The 25982-nt window shown below is 55.3% G+C and overlaps 9 protein-coding genes across 9 annotated transcripts; 4 read left to right on the top strand and 5 right to left on the bottom strand.

Annotated features, from left to right (window-relative positions):
* Positions 1 to 285: 285 nt before the first annotated feature.
* On the top strand, positions 286 to 2333 carry K437DRAFT_259435 (peptidyl-prolyl cis-trans isomerase D). The gene is made up of 3 exons (XM_013385252.1): positions 286 to 713; positions 791 to 1329; positions 1412 to 2333. Exons 1-3 carry the CDS (start codon positions 463 to 465, stop codon positions 1873 to 1875), a joined length of 1254 nt encoding a protein of 417 aa, XP_013240706.1. The 5' UTR covers positions 286 to 462; the 3' UTR covers positions 1876 to 2333.
* Positions 2334 to 2406: 73 nt separating this feature from the next.
* On the bottom strand, positions 2407 to 5213 carry K437DRAFT_279518 (SPX-domain-containing protein; the record flags this gene model as incomplete). The annotated part of the gene is made up of 2 exons (XM_013385251.1): positions 2407 to 4929; positions 5016 to 5213. The coding sequence occupies 2 exons, from the start codon at positions 5211 to 5213 to the stop codon at positions 2407 to 2409; spliced, it is 2721 nt and encodes a 906-aa protein (XP_013240705.1).
* Positions 5214 to 8197: 2984 nt separating this feature from the next.
* K437DRAFT_276305 (asparaginyl-tRNA synthetase) lies at positions 8198 to 10427 on the top strand. The gene is made up of 4 exons (XM_013385250.1): positions 8198 to 8442; positions 8518 to 9197; positions 9273 to 9677; positions 9757 to 10427. The coding sequence occupies exons 1-4, from the start codon at positions 8343 to 8345 to the stop codon at positions 10333 to 10335; spliced, it is 1764 nt and encodes a 587-aa protein (XP_013240704.1). The 5' UTR covers positions 8198 to 8342; the 3' UTR covers positions 10336 to 10427.
* On the bottom strand, positions 10412 to 11798 carry K437DRAFT_259431 (uncharacterized protein). The gene is made up of 4 exons (XM_013385249.1): positions 11532 to 11798; positions 11025 to 11423; positions 10826 to 10947; positions 10412 to 10755 (listed from the first exon to the last, which is right to left on the bottom strand). Exons 1-4 carry the CDS (start codon positions 11661 to 11663, stop codon positions 10605 to 10607), a joined length of 804 nt encoding a protein of 267 aa, XP_013240703.1. The 5' UTR covers positions 11664 to 11798; the 3' UTR covers positions 10412 to 10604.
* Positions 11799 to 12016: 218 nt separating this feature from the next.
* On the top strand, positions 12017 to 14153 carry K437DRAFT_276303 (uncharacterized protein). The gene has a single exon (XM_013385248.1). The coding sequence runs from the start codon at positions 12166 to 12168 to the stop codon at positions 14074 to 14076; it is 1911 nt and encodes a 636-aa protein (XP_013240702.1). The 5' UTR covers positions 12017 to 12165; the 3' UTR covers positions 14077 to 14153.
* Positions 14154 to 14302: 149 nt separating this feature from the next.
* On the bottom strand, positions 14303 to 15882 carry K437DRAFT_228630 (uncharacterized protein; the record flags this gene model as incomplete). The annotated part of the gene is made up of 2 exons (XM_013385247.1): positions 14303 to 14620; positions 14692 to 15882. 2 exons carry the CDS (start codon positions 15880 to 15882, stop codon positions 14303 to 14305), a joined length of 1509 nt encoding a protein of 502 aa, XP_013240701.1.
* Positions 15883 to 19728: 3846 nt separating this feature from the next.
* Positions 19729 to 21754, bottom strand: K437DRAFT_259426 (mitochondrial carrier). Its single transcript, XM_013385246.1, has 5 exons — positions 21245 to 21754; positions 20911 to 21165; positions 20817 to 20841; positions 20207 to 20747; positions 19729 to 20107 (listed from the first exon to the last, which is right to left on the bottom strand). The coding sequence occupies exons 1-5, from the start codon at positions 21336 to 21338 to the stop codon at positions 20060 to 20062; spliced, it is 963 nt and encodes a 320-aa protein (XP_013240700.1). The 5' UTR covers positions 21339 to 21754; the 3' UTR covers positions 19729 to 20059.
* A 1239-nt stretch (positions 21755 to 22993) lies between these two features.
* Positions 22994 to 25124, top strand: K437DRAFT_251331 (alkaline phytoceramidase). Its single transcript, XM_013385245.1, has 5 exons — positions 22994 to 23422; positions 23547 to 23704; positions 23774 to 23844; positions 23921 to 24512; positions 24606 to 25124. Exons 1-5 carry the CDS (start codon positions 23364 to 23366, stop codon positions 24785 to 24787), a joined length of 1062 nt encoding a protein of 353 aa, XP_013240699.1. The 5' UTR covers positions 22994 to 23363; the 3' UTR covers positions 24788 to 25124.
* On the bottom strand, positions 24606 to 25944 carry K437DRAFT_23703 (uncharacterized protein). Its single transcript, XM_013385237.1, has 2 exons — positions 25488 to 25944; positions 24606 to 25403 (listed from the first exon to the last, which is right to left on the bottom strand). Exons 1-2 carry the CDS (start codon positions 25731 to 25733, stop codon positions 24867 to 24869), a joined length of 783 nt encoding a protein of 260 aa, XP_013240691.1. The 5' UTR covers positions 25734 to 25944; the 3' UTR covers positions 24606 to 24866.
* Between the last annotated feature and the right edge of the window lie 38 nt (positions 25945 to 25982).

Below are 25982 nucleotides of genomic sequence, written 5' to 3'. Positions count from 1 at the left end.
GATGTTGCTGCCGGCGATGCCGCCACCCCCACGCCCCTGACCGGCTTCACCTTGAAAGCAAGAGCGGGTCAGCCGGGCTCGCGGCGCGGGGCAGCCGGGCGCAGCGGCAGAGATCGTAAGGGGGAGAGCTTGAAAAGGGTTCGTTTCTTACATAAGCAACGCTGCCACCCTCACACACGTGCACGGACCAAACGCTGACGTTTATGGATATCGCTCTTTTGTGTTCGGCAAGCTTCGACGCATCTAGGATAACCTTCCCTCTCTTTCTCTCATATCCCCGCCTTCGTCCCCGTGGGCTGCTTGCGATTTCTTAGATCAGCCGCCTTCATAAGTCGCATGTGGCATCCTTGCTCTCCATTCCTGCGCTGTACCACTTGCAGAGTAGCATCTTGATACCCTCGATCCTTCGAGCGTAGCACTCTCCCCTTTTCTGCCGAGTCTCACCAAGATACATTTCCAGTCATGTCAGTCAGCAGCACCAGCAACCCCGTCGCCAAGGCAGCGGCCGCGCCAGCGCCCGGCAACCCGATCGTCTTTCTGGACGTGGCGATCGGTGATGTGGCGAAGGCCAAGAAGCAGCGCATCGTCCTCGAGCTGTACAAAGACAAGGTGCCCAAGACCGCAGAGAACTTCCGTGCATTGTGCACCGGAGAGAAGGGTAATAGCGCGACGGCTGGCGTCCCTCTCCATTTCAAGGGTAGCGGCTTCCACAGGTGAGCGGTGGGGATGCTGACCGGTCCTACCCAAAACCATTCAGCAATTGGAAACTCACTGTGTATCCTCCCTGTAGAGTCATCCCGCGCTTCATGATCCAAGGTGGTGATTTCACCGCGGGCAACGGTACCGGAGGCGAGAGCATCTACGGCGAGAAATTTGCAGACGAAGACCTCACCGGCAAACACGATACTCCGTTCCTGCTCTCCATGGCCAACGCGGGCCCCAACACGAACGGATCGCAGTTCTTCATCACCACCGTGCCCACGCCGCACCTCGACGGAAAGCACTGCGTCTTTGGACGCGTGTTGCGCGGCAAGGGGGCCGTGCGCAAGATTGAGAACTTCCCGACGGGCGCAAACGACAAGCCGCGCGACACGATCACCATCGCCGACTGTGGCGAGCTGGACGCACAGTCGTGGCAGAGCCAGACGTGTCCTGAAGGGCAGCATGCATCCGCAGACGGAGAAGAGGACAAGTACGAGGAGTACCCGCAAGACTATGACGTGGAGAATATCGACGAGGATCCCAAGATTTGCTTCCGTATCGCCAATGAGCTCAAGGCGCTCGGCGCTAAACACTTTGCTAAGGGCGACTACGAGAGGGCATTAGAGAGTGAGTTTGCTGTCACGCTGAACCCCAATGCCGGCAAGCGCTGACATGCCACACCCGTCTGACTTCCGTGCGTCCTGATCAGAATGGCAAAAGGCCCAGCGTTATCTAGCTGTCCACCCAGTTCTGCCAGACGCGCTCGAAGATAGGGACACGTTTGAGCCGGCATACTACGGTCTCAAGACGCCGCTGCAACTGAACTCGGCGCTCTGTGCATTGAAGTTGCAGCCCACTCCGGATGCGCAGCTAGCTGAGAAGGAAACGAGCAGCGTCCTCACGCGCCTCGTTGGTTCTTCCACCACCGCCGAGCAAGCCGTCGTAGCCGAACTGCCCGCAGCGACCAAGGCGGACGTCGCGAAGGCGTACTACCGACGCGCGCTGGCGCGTGTCGTGCTCAAGCGCGATGAGGACGCCGAGCATGATCTCGCAGCTGCGCTCATCTACGCACCCGATGATGCGGGTATCAAGAAGGAGAAAGCGTCCGTCTCGGCACGGAGGCAGGCCAAGCTGAAGGCGCAACGGGCGGCATACAGCAAGATGTTCGGGTGATGCGCGTGACTGGGGTGTGAGCGCTGGGCAGTATACAGAATTGTAGATCCGGGGATGATCAAAAGAATTCAAACGAGTGCAAAACATGTCTTGCCACTTCGACAATTTCCAGCGCTTTTACAGACCAGAGCCATGGCATCCCTTCTCCCTTGAGAAGCAAGATTTCTGAGAGCATCACGTCATATTATCAAGATCACCCTCCATTCATCTTTGTAGGGTTTGCCATTTACAAATTCACAACGGTTGCTTTTGAAGCGACAGTAAATCACTAGAAATATCCAGCAATCAGCACAGCAGAGCAGAGCAGAAGGGGAGGGAAACCGCCTCCTCTCTGTTCTTTTGTTCCCAGATCTAATTCTTCATCCCACGTCGTTGGCGGTGCTCTTCTGCCTCGGTGAAGCGCAGGACAAAGTTAACGATCGTTCCGGTGAGTATGGCAACGCAGAGGAACGTAGGTCCGCTGTGTGGGATAGAGGAGGTCAGTTGAGAGAGCTCAGCCTCGATTGCAGCAAGTGAAGGACCGGAATGGACTCACGCAGCATCAAAGTAGACGTGGCTGCTCTCCTTCTTGCGAATCTTAATAGCGCGGAGCATGTAAATGGCACCAGAGTAGGCGATGCAGAAGAGTGCAATAACGGTGAAGACGGCAGAGGAGATGAGGCCCGTGCGATCGCCAGGGTGGCTGTAGTTGAGCAAGCCGACCGCGAGCGCGGAGATGAAGACGCTGAACTCGAGCCATTTGAGGAATGTCCGCTCGTTCGCAAAATATACTTTCGGCTCGACGCGCACGGGAATGGACACCTTCTTGCCCGGCTGTGCTTGGAAGTGGTTGATGTACTCGACCGACTGGTGTGGTGGTGGTGCGTCCTCCTCGTCGCGGCCCTCGAGCATGCGCCTGATCCGCTCATCCTCCTCCTCGTCATCGTGGTCATCCGCTACATCATGACCGCTGCCGGTGCCGTCGCTGTCGCCACGCGCGTACTGTGCGCGCCAGAGCCGGGAGATGTTGTTGGGGGTCAGCTTGGTGAAGTACGACTTGTCGAATGCGCTCGCCGTCGAAAGGATGTCGGCCTTGCTAGTCGATTTCTGCTTAAGCTGCTGGCCATCTGCGCCGCGGTGCTGCGAAATGGAGCTGGTTGCGCCGCCAGAGACGCTACGCTTTGCGGCGCCGAGCGAGCCGCTGATCGTGTTAGAGAAGGCGCCCGGGTTTTCGCGGCGGAGCTTCTCGAGTTCGGCCTGACGTTCCTCGATGTTCTTTTCACGCTGCTCGCGAATCTCACGGATGCGCGCGTCGCTGATATCGGTGCCGAGCATGCGTGCGACGTGGCTCTCGTTGCCCATGACGGCCTTGTGCTCGCCGTCGAGATCTTGATCGAGGCTGCCGGCGCCTTCAAACTCGTCTTCCGACTCGGGCTCGTTGTATGGCTGCTGCTGACGCGAGCCGTTCTCACCGCCGCCAGGAAGATTGGCAAGACGACTGCTGGAGCCGTGCGGAGAGAGTGGTGGGGCACTTGATACGCCACTATGACCGACCGAGGCGGGTCGCTCGATGGAGACGAGATGCTTGTTCGGCGGCTTGCGGATGTCAATGTCCATTTGAGGGAGCCAGAAGGGGACGAGGTCGACCCGGTTGGCCAGCAGGGTCGCGCAGCCGTGAATGAACTTGCTAAACTTGGGCACAGCCTCGACGAGGTGCGAGGCGACGAGCTCGCGCACCCACTGCGGAGGCTCTTGGCCCATCTGCGTCTGCAGCTTAACTTCCAGCACACCGTATGGGAAACGCTCGACATCTTCGGCAGGCAGCTGATCGAAGGGGTAGTCAATGCCAATGTCCATCCTGCGCCAGTTGTCGCCAGAGCGCTTGCTGTCATCCCAATTGTCTTCTCTCACTAGCGTGAGCTCCGTGTCCAGAGAGATGCGCACACGCGCATCGCCGGGTAGCTGGAAAGCTGTACGGTTATAGAATGATCGCATGACCGGCTCGAGCTTGCGTGCGAGGACGCTGTATTGGACTTCGTTGGCGAGCTGGAGCATGCTATCGATCTCCTTGTCGCTCTTCTTACCCTTCTTGCGGAGCGCTTCGAACGTCTCGTCCATGGTGTAGGTGCCGTTGAAGAACCCATTCACGTTCTCCTCCATGATGGGGAAGCGAGCCTTGACAGACTTTTCCCCGGTCCAGTCTTCTCGATGCGTTTTCCGCTCGACAAAGATCTGCTTGTTGTTCATGCCACCGTACCAGCGCAAACGAACCGCTTCGGCACCTTCTGTCTTCTCCAAGCGACCTAGGTAGAGCTCGAGCTCGTCATTGTCAAAGTAGATTGAGGTAATGGCACTGTCTGCTTGCTCATAGTCTTTGTCTGGATTGAAGACGAGCACAGGCAGGTGCTTGAGAATACTGAGCTTCAGAGGAACAATGTTGTCCGGGTGCACCCAGTACTTGGTTGTTTGTCGGACGAAAGCGCTCTGCGAGCCGCCAGCACTGGAGTCACCTTGCACGGGGTGCCCACGCGTACGTACCAGGTCGAAGAGCTTGCTGAGCTTGACGATAAGCTCGTCATAGTTCTCCTTATAAAACGGCCTAGCACTAAGGTAATGCTGGACAAATTCGCGGCGCAAGAGCCTGTCGGTCTGCTTGTCGTGCTTCTTGACGATCTTGTGGAATCCAGTATAGTTGAGCTTGGTGAACAGCGCAAGGTCGTGCACATCGGCGATGATGACGGCGAGGCGCTCTTCTAGGTCCATGAAGTGTGCTTCATAGTTGTCGTCTTCCTCATCGGCATCCGAGTCAATCTCATCGTCCGTGCCGACATCGTCGTGAGCATAGACAAGGTCATCATCCGCCTCTTCTTGGCGGTTCCTGTGATGTTGATGCCGCGTCGGAGGGCGGAGGTGTGTACCAGCTTCTTGCTGGGCGCCTGCTGCAGATGTGCCAGCGTCGTGCGAATGGGCGGAGCTGGCGCGGGAGAGCAGCGAGGTTGCGGATGATGCACGAGACGAGACGAGCAGATGCACTTCGGACTGTGCCGCCTTGATCCGTTGTGTCAACTCGGCGACCTGCAAGCGCCACAAATGTTCAGCAATTGATCTGAGACGAGCAGGCCAGGCCGAGCCACACTTGTTTCCACATGAGGGATACTCACTTTCTGTTTTTGGAAGTCGTACACTTTGTCGAGCTCCTTGCTCAGTTCGGCGACGAAGACGTCCTCGTCTTCGTCTGACCATCTACCATTGTTACTCTCTAAGCGCTTTTTGATGAACTTTTTCAAATCCGAGTACCTCAAGTACTTGTCGGACCACTCTGAGTAGAGGGAGGACTTGATGGTGCGCCCGAACTTCATCCTTTCGCTTCTCTACTGCCTGCTTGTTTGTTGACCTGCTGTGAGGTGTGGTGTACGAGTAAAGGAGACTACTGGAACAAGCTTGAGAGGCCGGGCAGCGGCGAGGGCTGGGATGGATCAATGACGGGCGCAGCAAAGGCGGTTGTCAGGGTCAGCCTTCCTCGGGCTTTCTTTCTGGGTATATTGTTGTGGTGTCGTTGGCAGCGGAGGACACCTTGGTATTGATCCTTGCACCTGTGCAGTGGGCACGCTGGCACAGATGCAGTAGGATGCAACTGTATGCTTGCTTGCGATTCGCCGGTGCGGATGTATTATACGGCAAGCGTGTTTGGATGTCCCCTGGATGCGCGATGAGATATATGTCTCTGTCTTTCTACCTGGATGTCTGGAAGCGGTGGTTTTTGTGCTGGGCGGGCGCGTGAAGGTGCGCAAACTGGCCCGATATATGTATATAGCTGCGCTCAGATCAGCCACTTTTCGACATCGTCGAGAGATCGTCCTGCCAATTGTAACAAACAAAAACCAATGCCTTTGCAACGTTGACGAGAGCGCTTCTTCTCTTCTCTCCCTTCTTCCAAATCACAGGCAGATAGGACCGTTGTCTGCTGTAGCCTTGGAGTCGCGATTCGAATCACATCATCTTTCCAATGTCAACCCAACAACAGATTGGGATCGTCGTGGGTGAAGGAAACGGCGAGCGTGCGTAGCCTCAATAACTCGTCACAGCATGGCGCAGGTGGGCACACTCGCGAAGGCGCAAAGAGAGAGGAGAGTGGGCACGGGAGCGGGGCGAGAGCAGTGTGTACGCTCTATCAGCCAAAGGAGCGTCGCGGATGTAAGTCCTGTGCGTCTGTATATGTAACTAACTACATCAATGCAAAAATGTAATACAAGACAGGGCTTGCGCCCATGGCCATATATGTGCTTGGTCATGGCAGACAGAGCTTGCTTACATATGGAAGGAGCGATAGCCCCTCTCCCCAGTCCCTACCCTTCTAATCCTCTATATATGTGTTCCCCTATCTCTCCACAGGGTGAAACAGGCCCAGTGGTCAGCCCTGGCCGGTCCTAAGCTTCCGATGGCATTCTCCTCTCCCTCTTGTCTGCGAGCTCCGCCAGCACTCTCCTGCATGAAAGCCGGATGGAGATGTCACCAATCATCGATCAGAGGGTGAGAGGTAAGCTCATCCAGCCGCCAGCAGGAGGGCTGACTGATCAGATGAGCCCATCGCCCATCAGTGATGCAGTGATGAACGATGAAATCGATGAGAGGCACTACATAAACGCAACCTGACCCTCTCACATGCCCCTAGGAGAGTCTCGCTGAACACCTCCCGCCTCTTGCAATTTTTTTGTTCGCTGCTGGGTTGCAGTGCCTCTTGCCTGGCGTTCGACGTGCACGTGCAACGCTGCACAGGAGGAGACCTTTTCATTTCAGATCGGAGTGGCGTCACACAATTCAGCTACCAGCCCCGTTGCAATGCCAAAGCACTTTAGAGTTCCGGGGGGGGGGTTAGTTCTGCTGTCCACGTCCGCCATATTTCCTTTTTTTTTGTCCGGCCGAGGCGTGCGGACGACCTCACGCCTGGTGATGCGGACAACAGGCCAAATCGATCCGTTGCAGATTGTAGGGTTGTTGACTATCTCAGCGCGACCAACTGAAACAGCATGAATGCAGCCTCCTGGTCTTGTCCCCACGGATGGACCTAGAAGTGAATTTGCCGACATGGACAGCTGAGATGAACCCAGCCCAATGGGTCAGCCTATTATGACACCACGGCTCCCTCCATCAACTAACCGACATAGTGGACTACTTCATGTAAACCGTCATGTGTCATCGCATCCATTCCCTCTCAATACCATTGCCTCACAACTATGCATACTCCCGCTCTCACACCTCTCACTTTGTCACAGGTTACCTCACAAGCATATTCGACGCTCAAGCAACTCTTTGTGCTTCAGACTTTACCGTCCTGAAACCTGGGTCGCACGCCTGCACTTGGTTGCATGACTGTCCATCGTGCCAGGTTTGTGCAGGACGCATGGTGCAAGCGCTACACCTCACTGTCTTTCCTTCACGACCCGAGCCATTTGCCATTCCTCGCTGCTAGCGTCGATGCCCGTAGGTAGGTAGGCACGGGAATGCAAAGGTGACGGCTTACATACCGTGACACTAAATGCCTCGAGTTCAAAAGCCCGAGAACGAGGATTTGGTGACTAGCCAGCGACGTTTGACAAGGCGCAATCTCCCCGGATTTGATCACACATTTCGATTCAGTGCGAGTGCTTGTGAATCAAAGCAAGAATGGCCCTATGTTTTTCAGGGCCATCGAAGCGCATAATTTGGTAAATAGACGAATGTGCTTGTGGCAAGGGCTCCACGATCTAAGAGCATCGCTGCCACGGCGCGAAAGCACAAGGGGTGGTCTACTGAAGCGCAGAGACCTGGTCTGGCTGGTTATTAGGTCCAAAGAGAAGCAATTCGCCTTGAAAGTGTGCATAGAGAAAATGTATCCAAGCAAACTTCCCCTCTCTCAATTTAGTGGAGTAATTCCATACGATACTCCTCCCTTCGTTCCCATTCCATTCCTTTGCTTGGATCGGCCTGCACCGCCTTCACCACTGCGCCAAACTGTGACGGATCAAGGCCACGAAGATAAAGTCAACATTCTGTCGATGTTGAGGAGTCTGCGCGAAAAGATGCTACCGAAGAAGGAAAGGTGGATGTTGAATGCGAGACGTTGCTGGGCAAGACTGCCAGAACGAGGGGAAAGAGAAACAAAAAGTGAGAGTGAGAGTGACTACTATTGGAAGTGTTGGTTCAATGGAAATCAGCAAGGAGCGTGACACGGCGGAAACATGCATCATTGAAGTCACCCAACGACGCGTGACTATCACGTGACTAGACGTCTTGGCCGTCCTTCGCCGTCGCCGATAACAATCTTCTCGTGGTTGAGTCATAAAGGGTAACCTATCTGAAGCGCATGACCCCACTTCCTGTACATAATGAGACCGTTCAGAGCATTGACAATCTTGCTGTCGTCCGCGCACTATACATCAAACGACGCTGAATAAATAAAGAACAGCCGCAAAGAAACAAGCACGAATCCTGGAGCTAGAATCGCAATCATGGAGGGCGTAAGAGACAAGCTTGCACAAGCAGCAGAAAAGCTTCACATTGGTGGGGGTCAAGAGGCCGCGGCCGAGCCCAGCCCTGATGCGGCGAAGAGTGCGTGCCAGGCCCCAATCTGTTATCGGTGTGATGCCACTAGGTTCTAAACCGCGTTGCCTACTTTTTCTGCAGTCTACGTGGACGAGTCCGCTGGGTCGGACGACTCTGGCGATGGGTCCAAAGCAAAGCCTTACAAAACGAGCCTCGCGGCCATGCTGGCCAAGGGTCAGAACATCTCCCTGTTCATCAAGAAAGCAGGAGAGCTAGACGAGAAGGACAAGGCAAGCGCCGACGAGGATGGCTACGTCCCCATTAGCGCGACTGGCCAGAAGCGCGTCAAGAAGCTTCACGAGGCTGCTGTCAAGAAGCAAAAGAAGCTGGAAGAAGCAGCGGCCAAGGAGAAGGACAAAGCTAACGCCGAGAGCAAGAAGCTGGAGGAGAGCAAAGGCGTCACACTCGGGGAGGACAGCAAGGATGCCAGGAAGATCAAGATTCACCAGGGTGCAGAACATCGGGATAAGAGGGTCAAGATCTTTGGCTGGGTGCACCGGCTACGACAACAAAAGGACATGCACTTTATCGTCCTGCGAGATGGCACCGGCTTCCTGCAGTGCATTTTGCAAGGCCAAGTCGCTCAGACCTACGATGCTCTGACACTTACCCTTGAAAGCTCAGTTGAGCTTCGCGGCACGTTGAAGAAGGTGCCCGAGGGCAAAGAGGCTCCAGGCGGACACGAACTCGTCGTAGACTGGTGGGAGTGCCTTGGCAAGGCTCCAGGTGGTGACGAGGCTATTTCGAACCTGATTGCAGAGGTGAGCGCGGCTTGACGCCAGATTTGCTTTGATGTCCGTTGGTACACAGTGCACTGATCGCTTTATCGTTGAAAGGATATGGAGCCATCGCTGCTTGCAGATCGCCGACACCTTGCGATTCGTGGCCAGACCGCATCTGCAGTCCTCAAGGTCCGCTCTGGCGTCCTGAAAGCATTCCGATCGACGTTCGACAAGCTGGGTCTTACAGAAGTCACACCCCCTTGTATGGTGCAGACCTCCGTAGAGGGCGGCTCGACGCTGTTCAGCTTCGACTACTACGGGCAGCAAGCTTATCTCACCCAGTCCTCGCAGCTTTACCTCGAGACTGTCCTGCCTAGCTTGGGAGACTGCTTCTGTGTTCAGGAATCTTTCCGCGCAGAAAAGAGTCACACCAGAAGGCACCTCAGTGAATACACCCACATCGAGGGGGAGTTGGCGTTCATCAACTTTGAGGAACTCTTGGAGCACATCGAGGAGCTTGTGAGTGCGGTTCTTTCTTCGATACTTACATTATCACGCTCGTAAGCTTATCTTCATGGGTGTATACGCGTGTCTAAAGATCTGTGGGACAATCGAGCGACTGCTGGCCGACACGGAGATGAAGATGCTGGTCGAGCAGCTCAACCCAGGTTTTCAGCCTCCGACGCGCCCGTTCAAGCGCATGGACTACAAGGCTGCTATTCAGTGGCTGAACGACCACGGCATCACGAACGAGGACGGCGAGCCGCACAAGATCGGCGACGACATTGCCGAGGCGGCCGAGCGTAAGATGACCGATGCGCTCAACGTGCCCATCTTCCTGTGCGGGTTCCCGCGCGAGATCAAGGCTTTCTACATGAAGCGTATCAAGGGCAACGAGGAGTTCACCGAGTCTGTCGACGTGCTCATGCCCGGTGTAGGAGAGATCGTGGGTGGATCGATGAGGATGTCCGATGCAAAGGAGCTGCTTGAAGCATACAAGACCGAGGGCATCCCTTCCGACCCGTACTACTGGTACACAGACCAGCGCAAGTACGGAACATGCGAGCACGGAGGATACGGCATGGGTCTTGAGCGCTTCCTCGCTTGGCTCACCAACAGGTGGACTGTCCGCGAATGCTCGCTCTATCCTCGCTGGACGGGACGTGCTACCCCATGATGTGGACCCGCCAGCATGTATTTTGACAACTCCTGAACAGCGTTGCGTTCGGAGCACACATAAGATCTCGAATGCACCTGATGATAAATGGGAAATAGAGTACAATGGAATAAAAGCTCACGCCTCGGAAGTAAGCAGCCAAGGTGTAATGCATCGAGCGTGGGACCCGTGGCGCTGGCCCATTCCGCATAACCGAGATGACGGCGTGGTGACGACACCGTCGCAAGTGGAGGAACTAAGGAACAAGTACACAAAGATCAAGGTCTCGTTCACAGACTCATGTCACCGGCAGCCATCTGCTGACTCAGACCGGATCGAGGCTGCTGTTGAGCTGGAGAAAAAGCTTGAGTTGATTCGGCCAAGCGTTTTTGAAGACCTGATGGCAGCTGCGGCTTGCCGAAGAGAGACACCGGCTTGACCCTGCAGCCAACACAAGCAAGCAAGCGGTCAACAATAATTCACAGGCTGTCCCTACTGATGGAGAACTTACTTGAGCTGGTGCTTTTGCTTCACAAGCTTCAGCTTTGAGCTCGTGGGAGAGAGAACGTTGTCGCTGGGAGAGTAGAAGCTGTTCGACGCGGCGGCTCGTCTTGCCGCCAGAGGTGCGGTGCTCTGAGGTCAAGATTTCCACAAGGACATCAACCCGAGCTCAAACCTGGGAAAAATAGAGTATTTGATGTTTAGCTTACCTTCTTGTGGTCCTCCTCTTCGCTGATGCTGGCCACCAGTCCGTCCTCAATCCGAGCAACAATGAGGCTCCTTACGACCCTCTTTGGCTGCACTTCCATCTCCATCTCTTCGTCTACCGAGCGCATGCTTTCCTGAATGGCAGCCTCATCAAAAAATGCCAGCTCTTGATCGACAACGACGAACTTGGTGCGTGCATTCTCCTTGCCCGCGAGCGTGTCTGGCGTGTGAAGCAGGCGCTGTCGCAGGACTTGGCGTGACGGGTGGGCAGAGAAGGTGTTGTTGAACGTCGACTGAATCTCGGTGGTGCCAACAGCAACAGATCCAGAGGGCAAAGTGAAGATCACCTCGCTGGAAAACAGCCGGTTTGACAGCGGTGGGGTTGGCGTCACTGCGTAAAGCTTTGCGGGACAAAAGGGAAAGCAGGACATGATGTCAGCCGGTTCACCTCGCGGCCCTGACAGCATGCTTGCCAGTCACTCAGCCAGACTGCTCTCGAGGTCACTTACATCGTGAATCGCCTGCAAGAAACTCAGCTCGTCTTGGCTCGCTTGGCGGTCGGCCAGATTCATGGACTCTTCGGGAGAGAGAAGAGCGGCGTTCAGCCGAAGGTTGGAAGGGTGGAGCATGGGGGGCGCCATGGTGTGTACTACTTGCAACTTCCCTACGGAGGTTCTGGCGGGCTTAACAGAATCAGGGCTATAATTTGTCTCGAGTGTCAGCTTGTATTTCTAATCGACAGAGCCGATGCAAATGTTGAAAACGCTTTGAGGACATGTGAAGACTCTGCAGTATTGGAGGTACAGGTCACAGCAGCAATCCTAAAGTGTTCGGCTATGTTGTAGATTCTCACCTGACGCGCCTTTGGTATCACGTGACACATTCTCGCCACATCTCAACTTTGGTCGGGCGGAATTCGTAACAGATCAGTCGAAACGCGAAACCATCCCACATTGCACACAGCCATACACCCCTTCGACCCGTTGCGCCGGACATCTGAACGACAGGTGTAAGGACCAAGGACGGTGGTTCATGGCGGTGTAATAGCCGGTACGAAACTGTATATCGCGTCCGCAGACCGCCGCAGCAGGCACGCAATTCCCATATTGCGCCGCATCCACCGCTCTCGGTCTCGCCCCAAGCATGAATAGCGCGAATGCATCCGAGAGTAGCAGCGCACGCGGTCAGGCGGCGCAAGCGCAAGCCGGCACTCTTACCTTCGCGATGGATGCACAAGAGGGAACGGATCTTATAGGTGCCGAAGAAGTCGCGCAGCTCAGGGAGCATGTTGCATTCCTGGATGCACGACTCCAGCGAGTCGAAGATGAGGCTGCCGCGCGGACAGAGCAATTGCTTCAAAGACTCACTACTCTCGAGCAAGATTGGAGCCTCATCCGAATATTGATGGCCAGTCTCAGCAATGGCAATGGTCCTTCTGGGACACAAAGTCTTTCTCATATTCAGGGAGTTCAAACAGGAAACGGCCTGCTTTCACCTTCGGTATCGGCGATCGCAGCAGTCGCAGCAGCAGCTGTCAACGCGACCAATTCAGGGTCGTCGGGACGCCCGCTTCGGAAACGCAGCAGGGCATCCATGCCGACCCCCCCAGCTGGCAACCAGTCGCATCAGCAGTCCAGCAGTCAGAATGGGCCGTCGACCACGACCACACCCCAGTCTTCCATGCGAGATTCTCCCAGTTCTACACGTGCATCCGGCACCAACAAGAAACGCACTGCATTCACTGCGGGCTTTGAGTCTCCTTTCAGCGGAGTCAACGCGCATATTGCCAAGGCAGCTCACCTTTCGCAGCTGGCTACTCGCCGGTCTATGAATGCGATCAAAACCGGTCAGAACCCAGGGGATGTGTTGGATGCTGCGAATTTCCGGAGCACATCCAATCTGCAACCACTTCCGGGCCCTTCGTGGTCGATCACAAGGCAGACCGCTAGCTTGCAAGGCTCCACTGCAGCTTCTGGCTCTTACACTGCCGTGGCTGCTGGCCAGGGCAGCTCGTCAGAGGTGGGAAGGCCTGCGGCCGAAGCAGGGCTGGTATTGCCAGGGACCGCTTCCTTTGGTGGGGAACAGGTGACGGCAGCCTTTGCAGCATCGCCCACGAATGTTGCCTCAGAGCGGTCTCGCCGGCGTCCCGAGCGCATATCCAACGGCTCAACAGACGGACAGGCTGGCGGCAGTGCGCAGGGAGGCGAGAGATCCAATGCCACGCCGCCTCCACCACCCGCTGCAAACACCTCGACCGATGCTTTCAGAGCAACAGTCTTGAGTGAAACAGCGTCCCACCAGGAACAAGACACTGATGAAAACGAAGAGTCTGACCGAGCTCTCCAAGTAGCGGCTGCAGCGGCAGCGGCGGCGATAGGGCAAGAGGCAGGACGTGCGTCTGAAGATGCATCCACAAGCTATGCAGGCGCCGCCGACACACCTATTCAAGCATCCCAAGGCGATCATTCCATCGTTCTCGACGAATTTGAAGAACTACCGATTCCTCGAGTCAACACCGTCCCTGAAGTCATTGCGCAATGGGAGAATGGCGATGCGCGCGTTGGGATGAAGCCTCTGAAGATCTGGACGCCAAGGATGATCAATCATCCGCGGTATCTCTCGACGTACGCGGATCGCAAGCGCATCGTTGATGCGTACCAGAGGGCGGGCGGTACGCTGCAGGCCTTCTACAAGCGGTACGGCCATGACAAGCCGCTCAAAGAGTACAAAATCCTTATTCAGGCCATGGGCAAGCAAGAAGGGATCGTCAAGGCAAGGCAACGATCCAGAAAGTCGGCATCAAGCTCCACTGACAAGGCAGCGGGCTCGCCTTCCCAGAATGCACCCAGCGAGCCTCAGCGCCAGGTGCGCCAACGAGCCAGCGGAAGGGCCTCAAGTCGTGAAGGAGCTCCGAGTGCGCAGACCGGCGAAAGCAGCGGGGATGCGAACGACCGGTCCACATCGACCTCCGGAGTAGATGACGCGAATGCCGAACTCGCGGATGCTAACACCTTTTCAATAGTTGACGCGATGGTAGATCCGAACGCTCAGTGACCAAGTCTACATTTCTGCTCCTCTTCTGCTTCTGCCTCTGTAATTTAGCCTCTCTTGCAAACGTAACGTACGCATGCAGTTTCAATTCTTCGCAGACCTCTTATTGTACATAGTTCGTTCTCGGTCTCTCGCTGGTATAAAACACAGACCCTGACTTCCCATCCGACTGCCCAAAACGCGAATGTGATTCCGGCGCGGCGCGATCGCAAGTCGTACTTCTCCCCCTCTACTCGACAGAGTCGTCAGCGCCCGCCACAGCACCTGCTGCGGCACGTTCGTCCGCGTCGCCGCTGGTATGCCCTTCCTCTGCCGAAGCACCGGCGCCGTTCTCTTGGGTTTGAGTGCCATCGCCCTCGACATTTGGCGACGGCGAGCTTTGCTTGGCGATGCTCGCCTTGCGAGGGTGATTTTGGGGTACGCTGCGTGGGGGGTTTCCGCAGCGGTCCTTCCCGTAGGCGATCTTGACGCTCTGGTACTCGCCGTGGTTCTTCATCGCCTCGATAGCTTTGATGGCATTCTGTATGTTGCAGAAATTGACGAATGCCTGGAAAGACAAAATAGGGACGTCATCAGCATCAACAAGCCAAGGGATGAGCGCACTCGCGGGCAACGTACACAATTCTTCTCGCGCAAGCTGTTGACCTGCTCGACCTCGCCAAAGTCGCCAAAGTCTCTACGCAGCTTCTCCTCGGTCAGGACATCTGGATTGTCGATGTTGCCGACGTAGACGTTCCTTGAGCCACCTGCCTGTACGGCCATTGCGATGGCCGGGCTCAGCGGTCCTGAATGCTTTCCCCAGCCGATTTTGAGGCGTCTGTTGTGGATCATGACTCCGGAGTAGGAGGCCAGGTGAAAAAAGGCGAGAGCGGCATTAGGGTCGACGAAGGTGACGAATGCGATGTGCTTTTCGGGTATGAATCGGATGTTCTGCAGAATGCCACCTCGAATATGGTTGCAGATATCTTCCGTTGTCGTTTCTGAATGTATGTTTCCTAGGTAGACTGTTCGATTGCCCATCTGCGACAGCGCTGCTGTGTTGTTGGTCGCCGCTGGGCCTATGCCAAACGCGGCGCCCGTCTGCGGCCGACCGCTTTCGTCGACGAAGCCTTGGTTGGTGCCAAAAGCACCGAATTGGCCAGGCAGGGCGGTGAGCGCCGTCGGGTATCCCAGACTGGCTGCAGCTGCCAGCCCCATGGCGGCAGCCTGGTGGTTGTGTGCCTGATTCTGCTGCTGGCTCTTTGGAATGTACGCACATCGATCTTTGCCATAGTTGACGCGCTTGTTCTGCCAACCCTCCTCAGTGGGGAGAGTCGTGACGACCTTCATTGCCGTGTTGATGGACAGGAAGTGGACAAAGCCGATGTTCTTGTCGCGAACGATCTTGACCTGGTCGATAGGCCCAAAGCGGGAGAGGTCGTCTCTTAGTGACTCTTCCGTCGTGTCGTCATCGAGCGAGCCGAGGTAGACGTTGCGCGTTGCCTGATGCTGCTGCACTGCAAGTATGACTTGGGCAGGGCAGGGAGACGGCTTGCCCCAGCCGATCTTGAGCTCGTTAGAATGCAAGGTAAACTTCTTGACAGATGCGTCAGCGTGGAAGGCCGCAGCAGTCGCACCTTCCAGGAAGGAGATGAACGCGCAATTTTTCTCCGGCAGCACGCGGACATTTTCGATGGGGCCAAATTTGACGAGACTGAGGAGCTCATCGACAGAAGCGTCAGCAGGGAGGTTGCCCACATAAACCGTGCGACCGGCTGGCGCATTCGGTCCGTTTGCACCTTGCAGGAGCGACTGCTGGCTGGCCAACATGTTCATGTTCGGCATGAAAGGTGAGCCCATTGGACCGGACCCACCAAACGGAGAGGGGTACCCAAAGTTCTGGGGTGGAGACATAAAGCCGGTGGGCCCTGCAAAGCCCTGGTTGATACTATGTTGCACCATGCCGAAGCCTAGTCATCGAGAAGAAAGCCGCATCGTCCATCAGCTCTAAGACCTTTCATGCGCGTCTCCGCTCGGGCGGATACACTCACCACACATGCTGGGCCCTTGGTCCTGATTCCCAGTCACGGGTCCTACACCCGCAGCGCCTCCGAGCAAGCCGAAATGAACCGTGTATGGGCTGGCCAATCCCGAGGATACTGGCGACGGCGACCCTGGGCCGTAGACGCCGGCGGCAACAGCAGCCAGTGTAGGGTCTATGTTGCCGTTCTGCCCTCCCAGGTCATTTCCATAGCAGGGCTTCTTGCATCCTCCTGCTCCTCCATCCTGCGCTTGAGCGGGACCGGCTCCTAGGCCGAGTATGTGTTGTGCGCCGGCTCCCATGCCGACAGCGCCGGGGCCAACGAGACCGCCAGCAAGATGCGCCGTGTCGCCTTCTAGCCCGAACGGTTGTGATGGTCGTTTCATCATGTCCAGGGGAGGGTCGCCAAGCTGTTGCCCTGATGCGTGCTCCGGACCTCCTGAGTATTGGTGACGATGTGACAGTAGATGCGGATGCGAGTGCGAGTGCGGGTGGGGGCCGTGCTGCTGGTGCAAAGGTGGTAAATGGTGTATGTCAAGGTAGACAGCCCCGTCCGATGGATACGGTGCCAACTCGAAGGGTTCTGATGACATGGCCATGATCAAGATGATGTATAAGTGTATGCGTCACGGCGCAAGGATGTAGTGTGTCGAATCGATGCATCCGGAGCCAGGGGGAGTCGAACCGTGGTTTGATGCAGGTGTGCGTCACACACAATAAATACGTTGACCAGCAACGGGATGGAGTGTACGCGTGGGTAAAGACGAGGCGGACAATGCGTTGCGTAGCGAAGTAGAGTAATCGTCGAACAGGTTGCGATTTCGAGGGTGACAAGGTCGTCGCCCAGTCGATTTGGTCATGCGACGTCGGTGGTGGTCCAATGTCGGTCAGCAGTGACAAGGATCGAAGGACGATGGGGGGAGGAAAAGACCAATAGCACAAAAGAAGGCCCCACCATCAAAACCCGTTTGACAGTCGGTGCGGAAGCGGCACAGATGGAAGGAGAAGGATAGAGGATAAGAGGGATAGAGAAAGAAGAGCACAAGAACAAGAGGAGAGTCAGAGAAAGAAAAGAAAAGGGTGTTGCGCAAAGAAGAAAAGCAGGGTAGGAAGTGGCGAGGCGGCCTTTTGCCGCTTCGAGGTGGGATACCGAGTCGTGATGTGTGCGACGTCTACGACAGGCTCCATGAAAGCTTGGCCCGTTGAAGACTTACGTTATAGGCCGGTGCAGCGCAGCAACGATGGAGGTGCCGTGCGAGGTGAACCAGAGATGCTGCGCAGAGATATGGCACGATATTCAAGACGCAAGCGAAATCACTCCTTGCGCTAGCTCTTGCTTTCCGAGAAGTTGACAGCAACGAGTACTGTCGATGCAAAAGCGAAGTGCCTGTGCATGGCGTCAACAGTGCGCGAAGAAGCAGTTCAGGAGAAGGAGAGCGAGAATCAGCAAATGTTGTTGGGAGATTGCTTTGCGTTCGTGCGGCATGGCAATGAGCCCTCTCGATTGGGCCAAGGGTTGCCTCGCCCCAGCCGCCTTGTCCAGTACCTTCGCGAGCCCCTTTCGGTTTCTATGCTTTTCCTGCGTACCGCCAGGCCACGCCGAGATATGCGACGATGGATACAATCGCGCTCCCGCCGCGTAGACTGTCTTGCAGGGAGAGCCTGATGGTTGTCTCGCGCTCGTGACATCAGAATCCCAACGACCCCTTCCCAGGTGAAGCCTTCTCGTCTCGAGGGCGAGGGAACACTGAGCCACCATGGCGAGGGCTGCGCAGCGCTTACTCACGCGTTGATGCGGTTCGGCTATGGGTATAGGCACGAAAGAGATACGTTGCAGATAGGCGCTTTTTCGACGCGAGAAGGGAAAATGCGCTTAAGAAGAGTTGAACCTTGACAAGCAGCAATCGCTAGCCTGCGCTGAAAGCGTAGACGAAAGGAGGATGCAGTGGCAGCACGTCATGTGAATGTGAGCTTGCCTTCGAACTTCTAGGTGACCAAGATCGGCAATACATACGTAAGGAGCAATCGGCGCGCTTTCCCGCTTGCGCACCAGGGTCAGGGTCTAGCGCGGAGGCGAGAGCTAACAGATGTGCGACGCTGAAACAGTTGGGCTCCCACGTGCAAATCGCAAATAGCCCAGGGTGTGCAGAGATGCAAAGAGACGGCGGTGATGCGATGATGATGGAGCCTTAGAGGCCAGCGAGGCGGTGTAGCTAAAGAAGGCGCGCCAGGCAATCAATACCTCAGACTGGTGCAAATGGCCCGGGAGGACGAAGATGGGCGAAAAGCGAGAAGACAGGGTTGAAGGAGCAGCTGTATTCCAGACTCCACTTGCATCCAAAGCTCCTCGTCAAGCCCAGTTTTGCTGCCGCTCTTTTGTTACAAGCGCCCTTTGTCTCCTTCTATTCCGGTTGAGAAGAGGCTTTTACAGAAGCGCAGAGTAGAATGAGGGACCTGCTTGGACCATCCAATGCGAGGTGGTCGACGCGGTTGGGCTCAGCAGATCTCGATTCCTTTCCCCACAACACGCAGGACAGCTGTGACGGCTTATTATTGAAAGAGGCGCCTTACAAGAGCGACCATCCAAAAGCCAAGGTAGGAGTACTGTCTCGCTGGACGCTGGGAGGAGCGCTGTATATTTATGAGGCGTTGAAGCAGGCAGACGCCAGCTTTACAGTGCCTGCTCTCACTGCCCGCCGGTTCATTGGGGGACGCAGCGCACGCGCTTCCAACAAACTCCAAATCCCAAAACGCGCTATGGAGTACCGGCGAGGGGCGAGTTGAGTGAAGCGCCTGCGGCGACAGGAAACACGACCCGCGGTGGCCCACGGCCACTGGGCGAGCCCTCAGCCTGCAAACAGCGAAAACCACACAGTCGTCCAGTGCCCGGTGTGTGACTGTTGTGTGTGCGCGTGTGTGTGTGGTGTGAAGGCAGACCGAGTTCCCGGCGGGCGCCCAAGGCACTTCGCACTCCCAACCAGCATGGCCCGCATCCCGCAGCGGCGCCGACGATCGCATCATCATCATTTCGATTCTCGAAGGGCAACCTGCCGTGTCTCCGCTGGTTCAACCTGTCACATTCATCAGCATCGTGTGACTTGCTGGCATCGTCGGATCCACCAGTCATTGAAAACATCTTGCATGTTTGCACCAACGTCCTCATCCTCTCTCCAGAATCGCCAGGATCGGTCGCAGCAGGCTGCCGTCCTCGAACCCTTCAGCTGAATGAGCTCCTTTTCAGCAAGTCTTGGATTCATTTTGACATGTTGCCTGGGGGCAAAAAACCTCAGTGTTGAGGGAAGGAAGGAGAATTGTGAGTAAGTCGAGCGGAGGTCAGCGCCGTCTACTAATCGCTGTCAGTAGATTAGCTTTCCTATAGTCCGCAATCTTCTACATTTTCGAATAATACTCGATTATCGACGAAATGCAAAGGGAGGAAGCGTTCGGTGCACAGAAGAACCTCCATGTTATTTACAAGAGCTTGACGAGTGGGCACCTTGACTTCGCTGTGATTTCGACTACATCATTCTTCCAATGCAATCCGTAGGAGGGCTGGCTTTCGAACTGATGCGAAAGCACCTATGTACTTGGAGTGTTCACTCCTCATGCCTTGCGTGGGTGGAGCTCGATAGTTGCGTAAAGCTTGTGTATTAAAGGAAACGCATGCTTTTCCCATATTTTTTGCAGTTACATGATCAATCTCTTTCTATGGAGGTGAATGCCCATTCCAATCAGATTCTCCCCCGCCTCTTCCGGCGCACCAGGCAGCTGCGATGGTGCTATTCAGCCTGATGCACGCAAGCATGCGCGCCTGTAGCGATCGGCCTCATACGCTCGCAGCTGTGCCTGACCTCCTCTCCGCCGCCATCATTGCCTTAATCCCGCTGAAAATCCTGGTCTCCCGGTTATGCAATGCCCTGCCTGCCAGGGCGGCTGCAGCATATGCCTGGTAGCTATGTGAGCCGATCACTCGTCGGAGAGAGTGTCCGTCAGGTTGAATTCGCCAGCCTTGGCCTGCATGACACGAGCCAGAGTGAAAATAGAACGAAGTTTCGTTCAGCAATCTTTTCCTGTGCAATCCGCCGGCATATGGGAGCTCTGAGAAAGACTCACAGCCTCAATCGCATCTCTGATCTTCTCGTACACGAGGAAGACGACACTCTGCCCAGGCGCGACACGCGCAACTCTCGGAGTGATGCCCTTCCAAAAGGCGGCGGGTCCCTCTTGCCTGAACATGTCGCCCGCGACCTTGACCACGCGGCTCAGCGCCGTCTCGCCCTCGACCTTGCTGGCCTTCTGGATCCGCGTCTTGATCGTATCGATCGGCGCGTTGGTGAAGGGGCCGAGCGCCCCAGAGATCAGGCCAATCATCATCGTCTGCCAGTTCGGCAACTCCGTGATGCCCTGGTTTTTTTGCGCCCACGCTTTGAGCTGCTGATATGCCGTAAAGTTAGCCGCCTGGTTCGTGGCTTGCCGCGCGGCCGTCAGGGCGACGCCACGGTACAGAGTTGAAACGCCCTCCTCTTTGACAATCGTGTACAGAGCATGCGCGGCATTGCGGTATCGCGGAATTTCCAGCGGGTCTGCCAGCGAATGATACTGTGCTTGCAGGCGAATCTTGACGACTTCCATTGGATTCACGACAACCACAGCCCTGCCGCATGATTTCTTGTTAGAAAAGCCATCCTATGCGTTTCAGTCCATACTCGAACGCGAAACTCACTCAGTTGCACCAGCGCCAAGACCAGCTAGAAAGCAAGAGAGATATGCATTAAATATCAGCGTACCAAGATACATTGTACTCGTGCTTTACATACCCAAAAATATATTTTGTGGACTTGTAATGCCCGTATTCTTATCCGCGAGGAAGCCCTTGTACTGTTCGAACGAGAGGAAACGGCAGGCCATTTTCGGGACGATGCCGGTGATGACTGCACCTAGACCCTTGTACAGTCCCAGGGGCGTCTCGCGCTTGACGATACTTGCGCCCGTTGCGAAGAAGCCTCTTGGGATTTGCCCAGACGCGCGCGTGCGACGCGAAAGCTGCATGCGCACCTTTATGGTATCGAGGGCTGGCAGTGAAACATGCGGCGTGGCTGATAATGTGAGAAGCGCGTAGAAATGTGACACTGCAGTTACAGTGTGACTCACGATGACATGTACATGCCTCTGCAAAGCCGGCGATACCGCCGGCGATGAGGTGCGTGGACGGCGCCACCTTTTTCTTCCCGTTGACTTTCGACATGATGCTTGGCTGGTCTTTTGCTGCGATACTTACAGTGGTTGACAATGACGTTGCTTGCGTGACTGCCTGGGCAGGAGTAGGACAGCGTGTCGCGGTCGGGCCTGGTGGAGTCGCTGCGAGTGGTCAGCGATACGAGATACTGCTGTGGAGCGATGCGTGTTGCAATCAGGCCTATCAGAAAGGGCGTGTGTCAGGTTTGAAAGGAGGGTCGGACAAAGGAGGGAAAGGATGGTGCGCTGGAGATGAAGAAGGGGAGAAGTGGAGCTAGCTGCTTGTATTTGAGGTGTCAACGGCAGACCGGTTGGTAGCCCGGCCGGTTGGCATTCGCGCCCTCATCTGTTTCATCTTGGGGTGATCGAGAGGAGCCGTGCGCGGTGAATGAATGATGCAGTGTCCTCTGATCCTGTGGCTCGTCCACCGCTCTCACGCGACTGCAAGGTGAGAGAGATATGGCTGCACAATCGCGCTTTCCCCGCATCCGCGCCCGGCAGAGACGGACGAGGCGGGCGAAGCCAGGCCACCCAGTTTGCTCCGTCAAAGAATCCATCAAATTTCCATCTACTATGTCAACATCCAGCGCTCCATCCGGCTGCACACTCATTCCAGAGAATCGCATCGAATTTGGAGGCTGATATGCCGATATGAATATAGGCTATGTTCGCCTTCTTGACACGGAATCGCAACTTGTACAGCACATGGCCTTCTATGAGCTGAAGAGGTCACCCCAGGTCCACCAGAACCCGTTCACTTATCGGCCTCCTCCCTATCTCGCCGCTTGATCAGCAGATCTTTCTTTGCAAGCCCGCGCCTTCGCAGTGCGAGAAAGGGTGGCCAGAGGGCGAACCGTAAGGGCCGACTGGGCTAGTGCAGCACTAAACACCCCATTTGACGCTTAGCTGCTTTTGCCTAGAGTCATCCATTGATGGCTGGTCTGAGGCGTGTAGAGCGAATAGCAGAGGGAGAAGGATTGTGATATTTTTAACATGACTCGAATGTTCAGTCAAGGGTTCGGCGTCGAGCTTTGTAAAGAACGCATTAGCTCACTCGGTCGTCAGACATGCTTTGCCTGTGTACTGTACCAGACTACCTGCGCCAGCCCAGCGAGAGCTGCGCATCGAAGGTGCAAGACATTGCCCACTTCTGGAGTAACTTCAAAGCATGGCCTACAGTCTACTTTAAGGGGCCATGTACATATTATAATCCGATTCACCGTTCAAGTGTATCGATAACCGTGAGCTCTACAACAGCACCCAGACCAATGCGACAAGTTCCTGATCCCGTCCGACACGCTGCAGCATCAACTGGCAGCTGAACGATGTACGCTGAACACTGAACACTGGCAATGAGAGCATCAGCGCTGTCGTGGGCTATCTGTCTTCGCCTTTTGCAGTTTACTCGTGAAGTCGGTGTTTTGCTGCTTCTCACCAAAACCGCGACGAAGTGAGCACGGGTGCATACGAGTATGTACAGCACAAATCGGGCATCTGGAACCGGCTTGTGTACTCTCACGTCCCCCGGTCCCGAACCCCGAGCCCGCTGATGATGAAGACAACAGCCATCCAGTGCAGCAGTTGCGCCCACTCTGACACTCTCATTTCCCCACAGTGTTTCGCCCCGCCCGAATCGGAGTGAAACCCGTGGAGCGCAAGGGCAAGGGCAGCGCGCAGCACAGACAAGAAGCCAACATCGACGCGCGACACCACACTCACATTATGCTGGGGGTATGTGTTAAATCAAGGTGAAAGCGAGATTGATCATCTCATTCCTCCTTTGAATATAAAGAGTTGATGATAGCCCAACGGATGGCAAGCCAAGCGCCCAGTCCGTCCATGGCATTGACTTAAACGTACTGCAAAACTACAGCCCGCATCGCAGCCAATTCTCCTCTTGCCGCCTCAACTTGCGCTCCTAACGCGTTTTATGGAGGCTAAGCCGTACTCCTCTCCTTATTGAAAGACGCATTTATTGCAAGCCCCGATTGTCGACCTCATCGGAAGACCACTCATCTCACTCTTTTTTTGAAAGATGGCGTTCATCGCAAAAGACTGGCCGCTCCCAAGGGGCATCTATGGTGATATCACCAGGTAAGCTTTGGCCAGAGGGATCAATGCATTTCTCCAGCGGTCGCGCAGCACGTGAGCAGCACGCTCACATCAACCCCCTACTGCACTGCTTCCTGCTTTTCCTTGGGCCAAAACGCACCAACAGCACATTGTACTGGTGTGAAGAAAAATTTCGATGGAGCAAATACGTCGCAGAGCCGATCAACACCTTCACCAATGGCTTCTTCGTTCTGCTCAGTATATACGGAGCAATACAGGTCAAGCGAGAGCGACTTCTGGACAGATTCTTTTGGTGCCAGCTTGGTGAGTCATGTGTTTTGTTGTTTGACAAGATTATCGAATGCTGATTCGGCTCTCGCTTGGGATAACCAGGAATCACTCTCGTTGGGATTGGCAGCGCACTTTTTCACGGCACGCTGAAGTATGAAGCCCAACTATTAGATGTGAGACTTTTGCACACTCACATTGACCGAGCTCTCTGCTATATCTGACACAAATCCACTCTATTTCTCACCATAGGAGCTACCGATGATCTACGTCTCCGCGCTCAACACCTATGTGGTCCTCGAGACATCCCGGCGCGGCGCGCCCGCGCGGTACGGCGTTCTCCTACCTGCTAGCCTCTTTGCGCTGGTCCTCTTCATCACCGTTGCGTATGCAATCAACAATAACCCAGTCTTCCATCAAGTCGCATATGCATCGATCCAGGCCGCGAGCACAATCCAGGTGGTGTATCTGCTCAACTCGAAGAGCTCCCCCCTGGCGAAGGCAACACAGATAGAGGAGTCTGCTGCAGCGGCAAGCTCGCGGATGACAACAAGGAGTGGGAGCGCGAAAGCCAATGGTGCAACAAATGGCGCAGCGAATGACAGTGCAAAAGCCAGTGCTGGGATGTCTCGCGATAATGCTACCGCGATTGCTGGACCTGCTCGTCTACGTGAGGCACGGAGGCTCTACACGCTCGGAGCCATCGTCTTCATGACGGGTTTCGCCATTTGGAACGTGGATAACATATACTGCTCCTTCCTCCGAAGCACGCGCAACACACTTCGCGCCCATGGCTTGGGGTTTCTCACACCGCTTCTGCAAGGGCACGGGTGGTGGCATATATGTGAGTGCTGCTGTACATGAGCCAAGCGGCTCCAGTGAATAATCATCTACCATTTTTTGCCCTGGCTAACATTCCCCTCCCCGATCCACGCAGTCACCGGCGTCGGCGCTTACCAGCTTGTTGTCAGCAGTAGCTTCTTGATGATGTCGATGAAAGAGTCGCCAGAGAACTTTGAGCTGCGCAAAGGCTCGCTGCTCGGTCTTGGATGGCTTGCACCGACTGTCAAACGTGTCCACGAGTGGGACGGAGAGGTACCAACAACGAAGAACCAGTAGACGGGAGGGACTGACGAAATGATGTTGATGGCGCTGGCGATGATTGAATTCAGGCGCCGCCTGCTATGCTGCACAGTAGCTACACTCTCGGATAGATTAGACAAGGGAACGAGGGAGAGATTATGTGTGATGACTTGGCAGAGCTTAAACGGACTCTTTCTAGATCGAGGGTCGAACAGAAATTTTGCAATTGCATGCGTCTCTGATTAGGGGTTTCATTTTTCCTGATTGCATAAGGGCTTGGAAAAATGATTACAATGGGCAACAACATGAACGTCATGCCGGTTTCATGCTGCAACTTCAAATACCAGCGGCACCTCCGGCAAGCTTGATCTGCCCATCGAACAAGCATGATGATGGTGTTGAAAGCAATCAGAGCGTAACCTTGCGGTGCTGTTGACCTGCGGTAGCCAACTCCCGTCGTCCTCGTTGATGATGACGAGCGTGCCAGGTGCGGCGACCTAAGAAGAGACGGCCGTCTTGTCCAAGTCAATAAGGGCTTTGATTTTGCCGTCAGCCTTCTCGTATCGAATTTCGGCGGACATGTGTCGAGCATGGCTACGCGCGGGTCGTCATGCGAACCCGTGTAAGGACTGCCGCGGGAGTCGAACCAGCTCTGCACATGGGACAAATGGGTTTAAATGTGTCAGCGCGGTGCTAAATCGCATTTAGAACGCAGGTACTATTTCGGCCAACACACCTTAAGCTTGTCCGACCAGTGCTTGATCTTTGCGGGGTCTTTGTTGATCTTGGCGTCTCCGCTGATGCTGACCCAGTCGGTGGGCTTGGGGTCGTAGAAGTTGATGTTGACATGTGGATCTCGGTTGACATCATCCACCTTGCCGCTCTTGGTGTTGAGATAGTGCGAAAAGATCAACCCCTCAGTCGTGGCCGGTGCGATAGGACGCGAGGCGAGCTTGCAGTCCGGTGTACGAATGGACAACATTGCGACGCCGACTTGCGAGATGATGGAGTGCGTGCTATCGAAATTTCTTTTGGCGTCAGGTTACCAGCCTTGCCAGCTGCTTTCTGGGCCATGGCTGTTGATCGCAACCATAGTGACGAGGATGTGAGCAAAAGGTGGACAGGCTTGCAAGTCAGCACCAGGAAAGCAAAGAGAATCATATACGATGAAGCTCAAGGTCTTGAGCCATTTGGGAGACAATCCGTTAAACTTTTTTATACTGGGGCCGTT

The sequence above is a fragment of the Tilletiaria anomala genome (assembly GCF_000711695.1).
Source record: "Tilletiaria anomala UBC 951 chromosome Unknown K437scaffold_119, whole genome shotgun sequence".
In the NCBI taxonomy this organism is placed as follows: domain Eukaryota; kingdom Fungi; phylum Basidiomycota; class Exobasidiomycetes; order Georgefischeriales; family Tilletiariaceae; genus Tilletiaria; species Tilletiaria anomala.
This window is presented reverse-complemented; position numbering and strand designations above follow the sequence as displayed.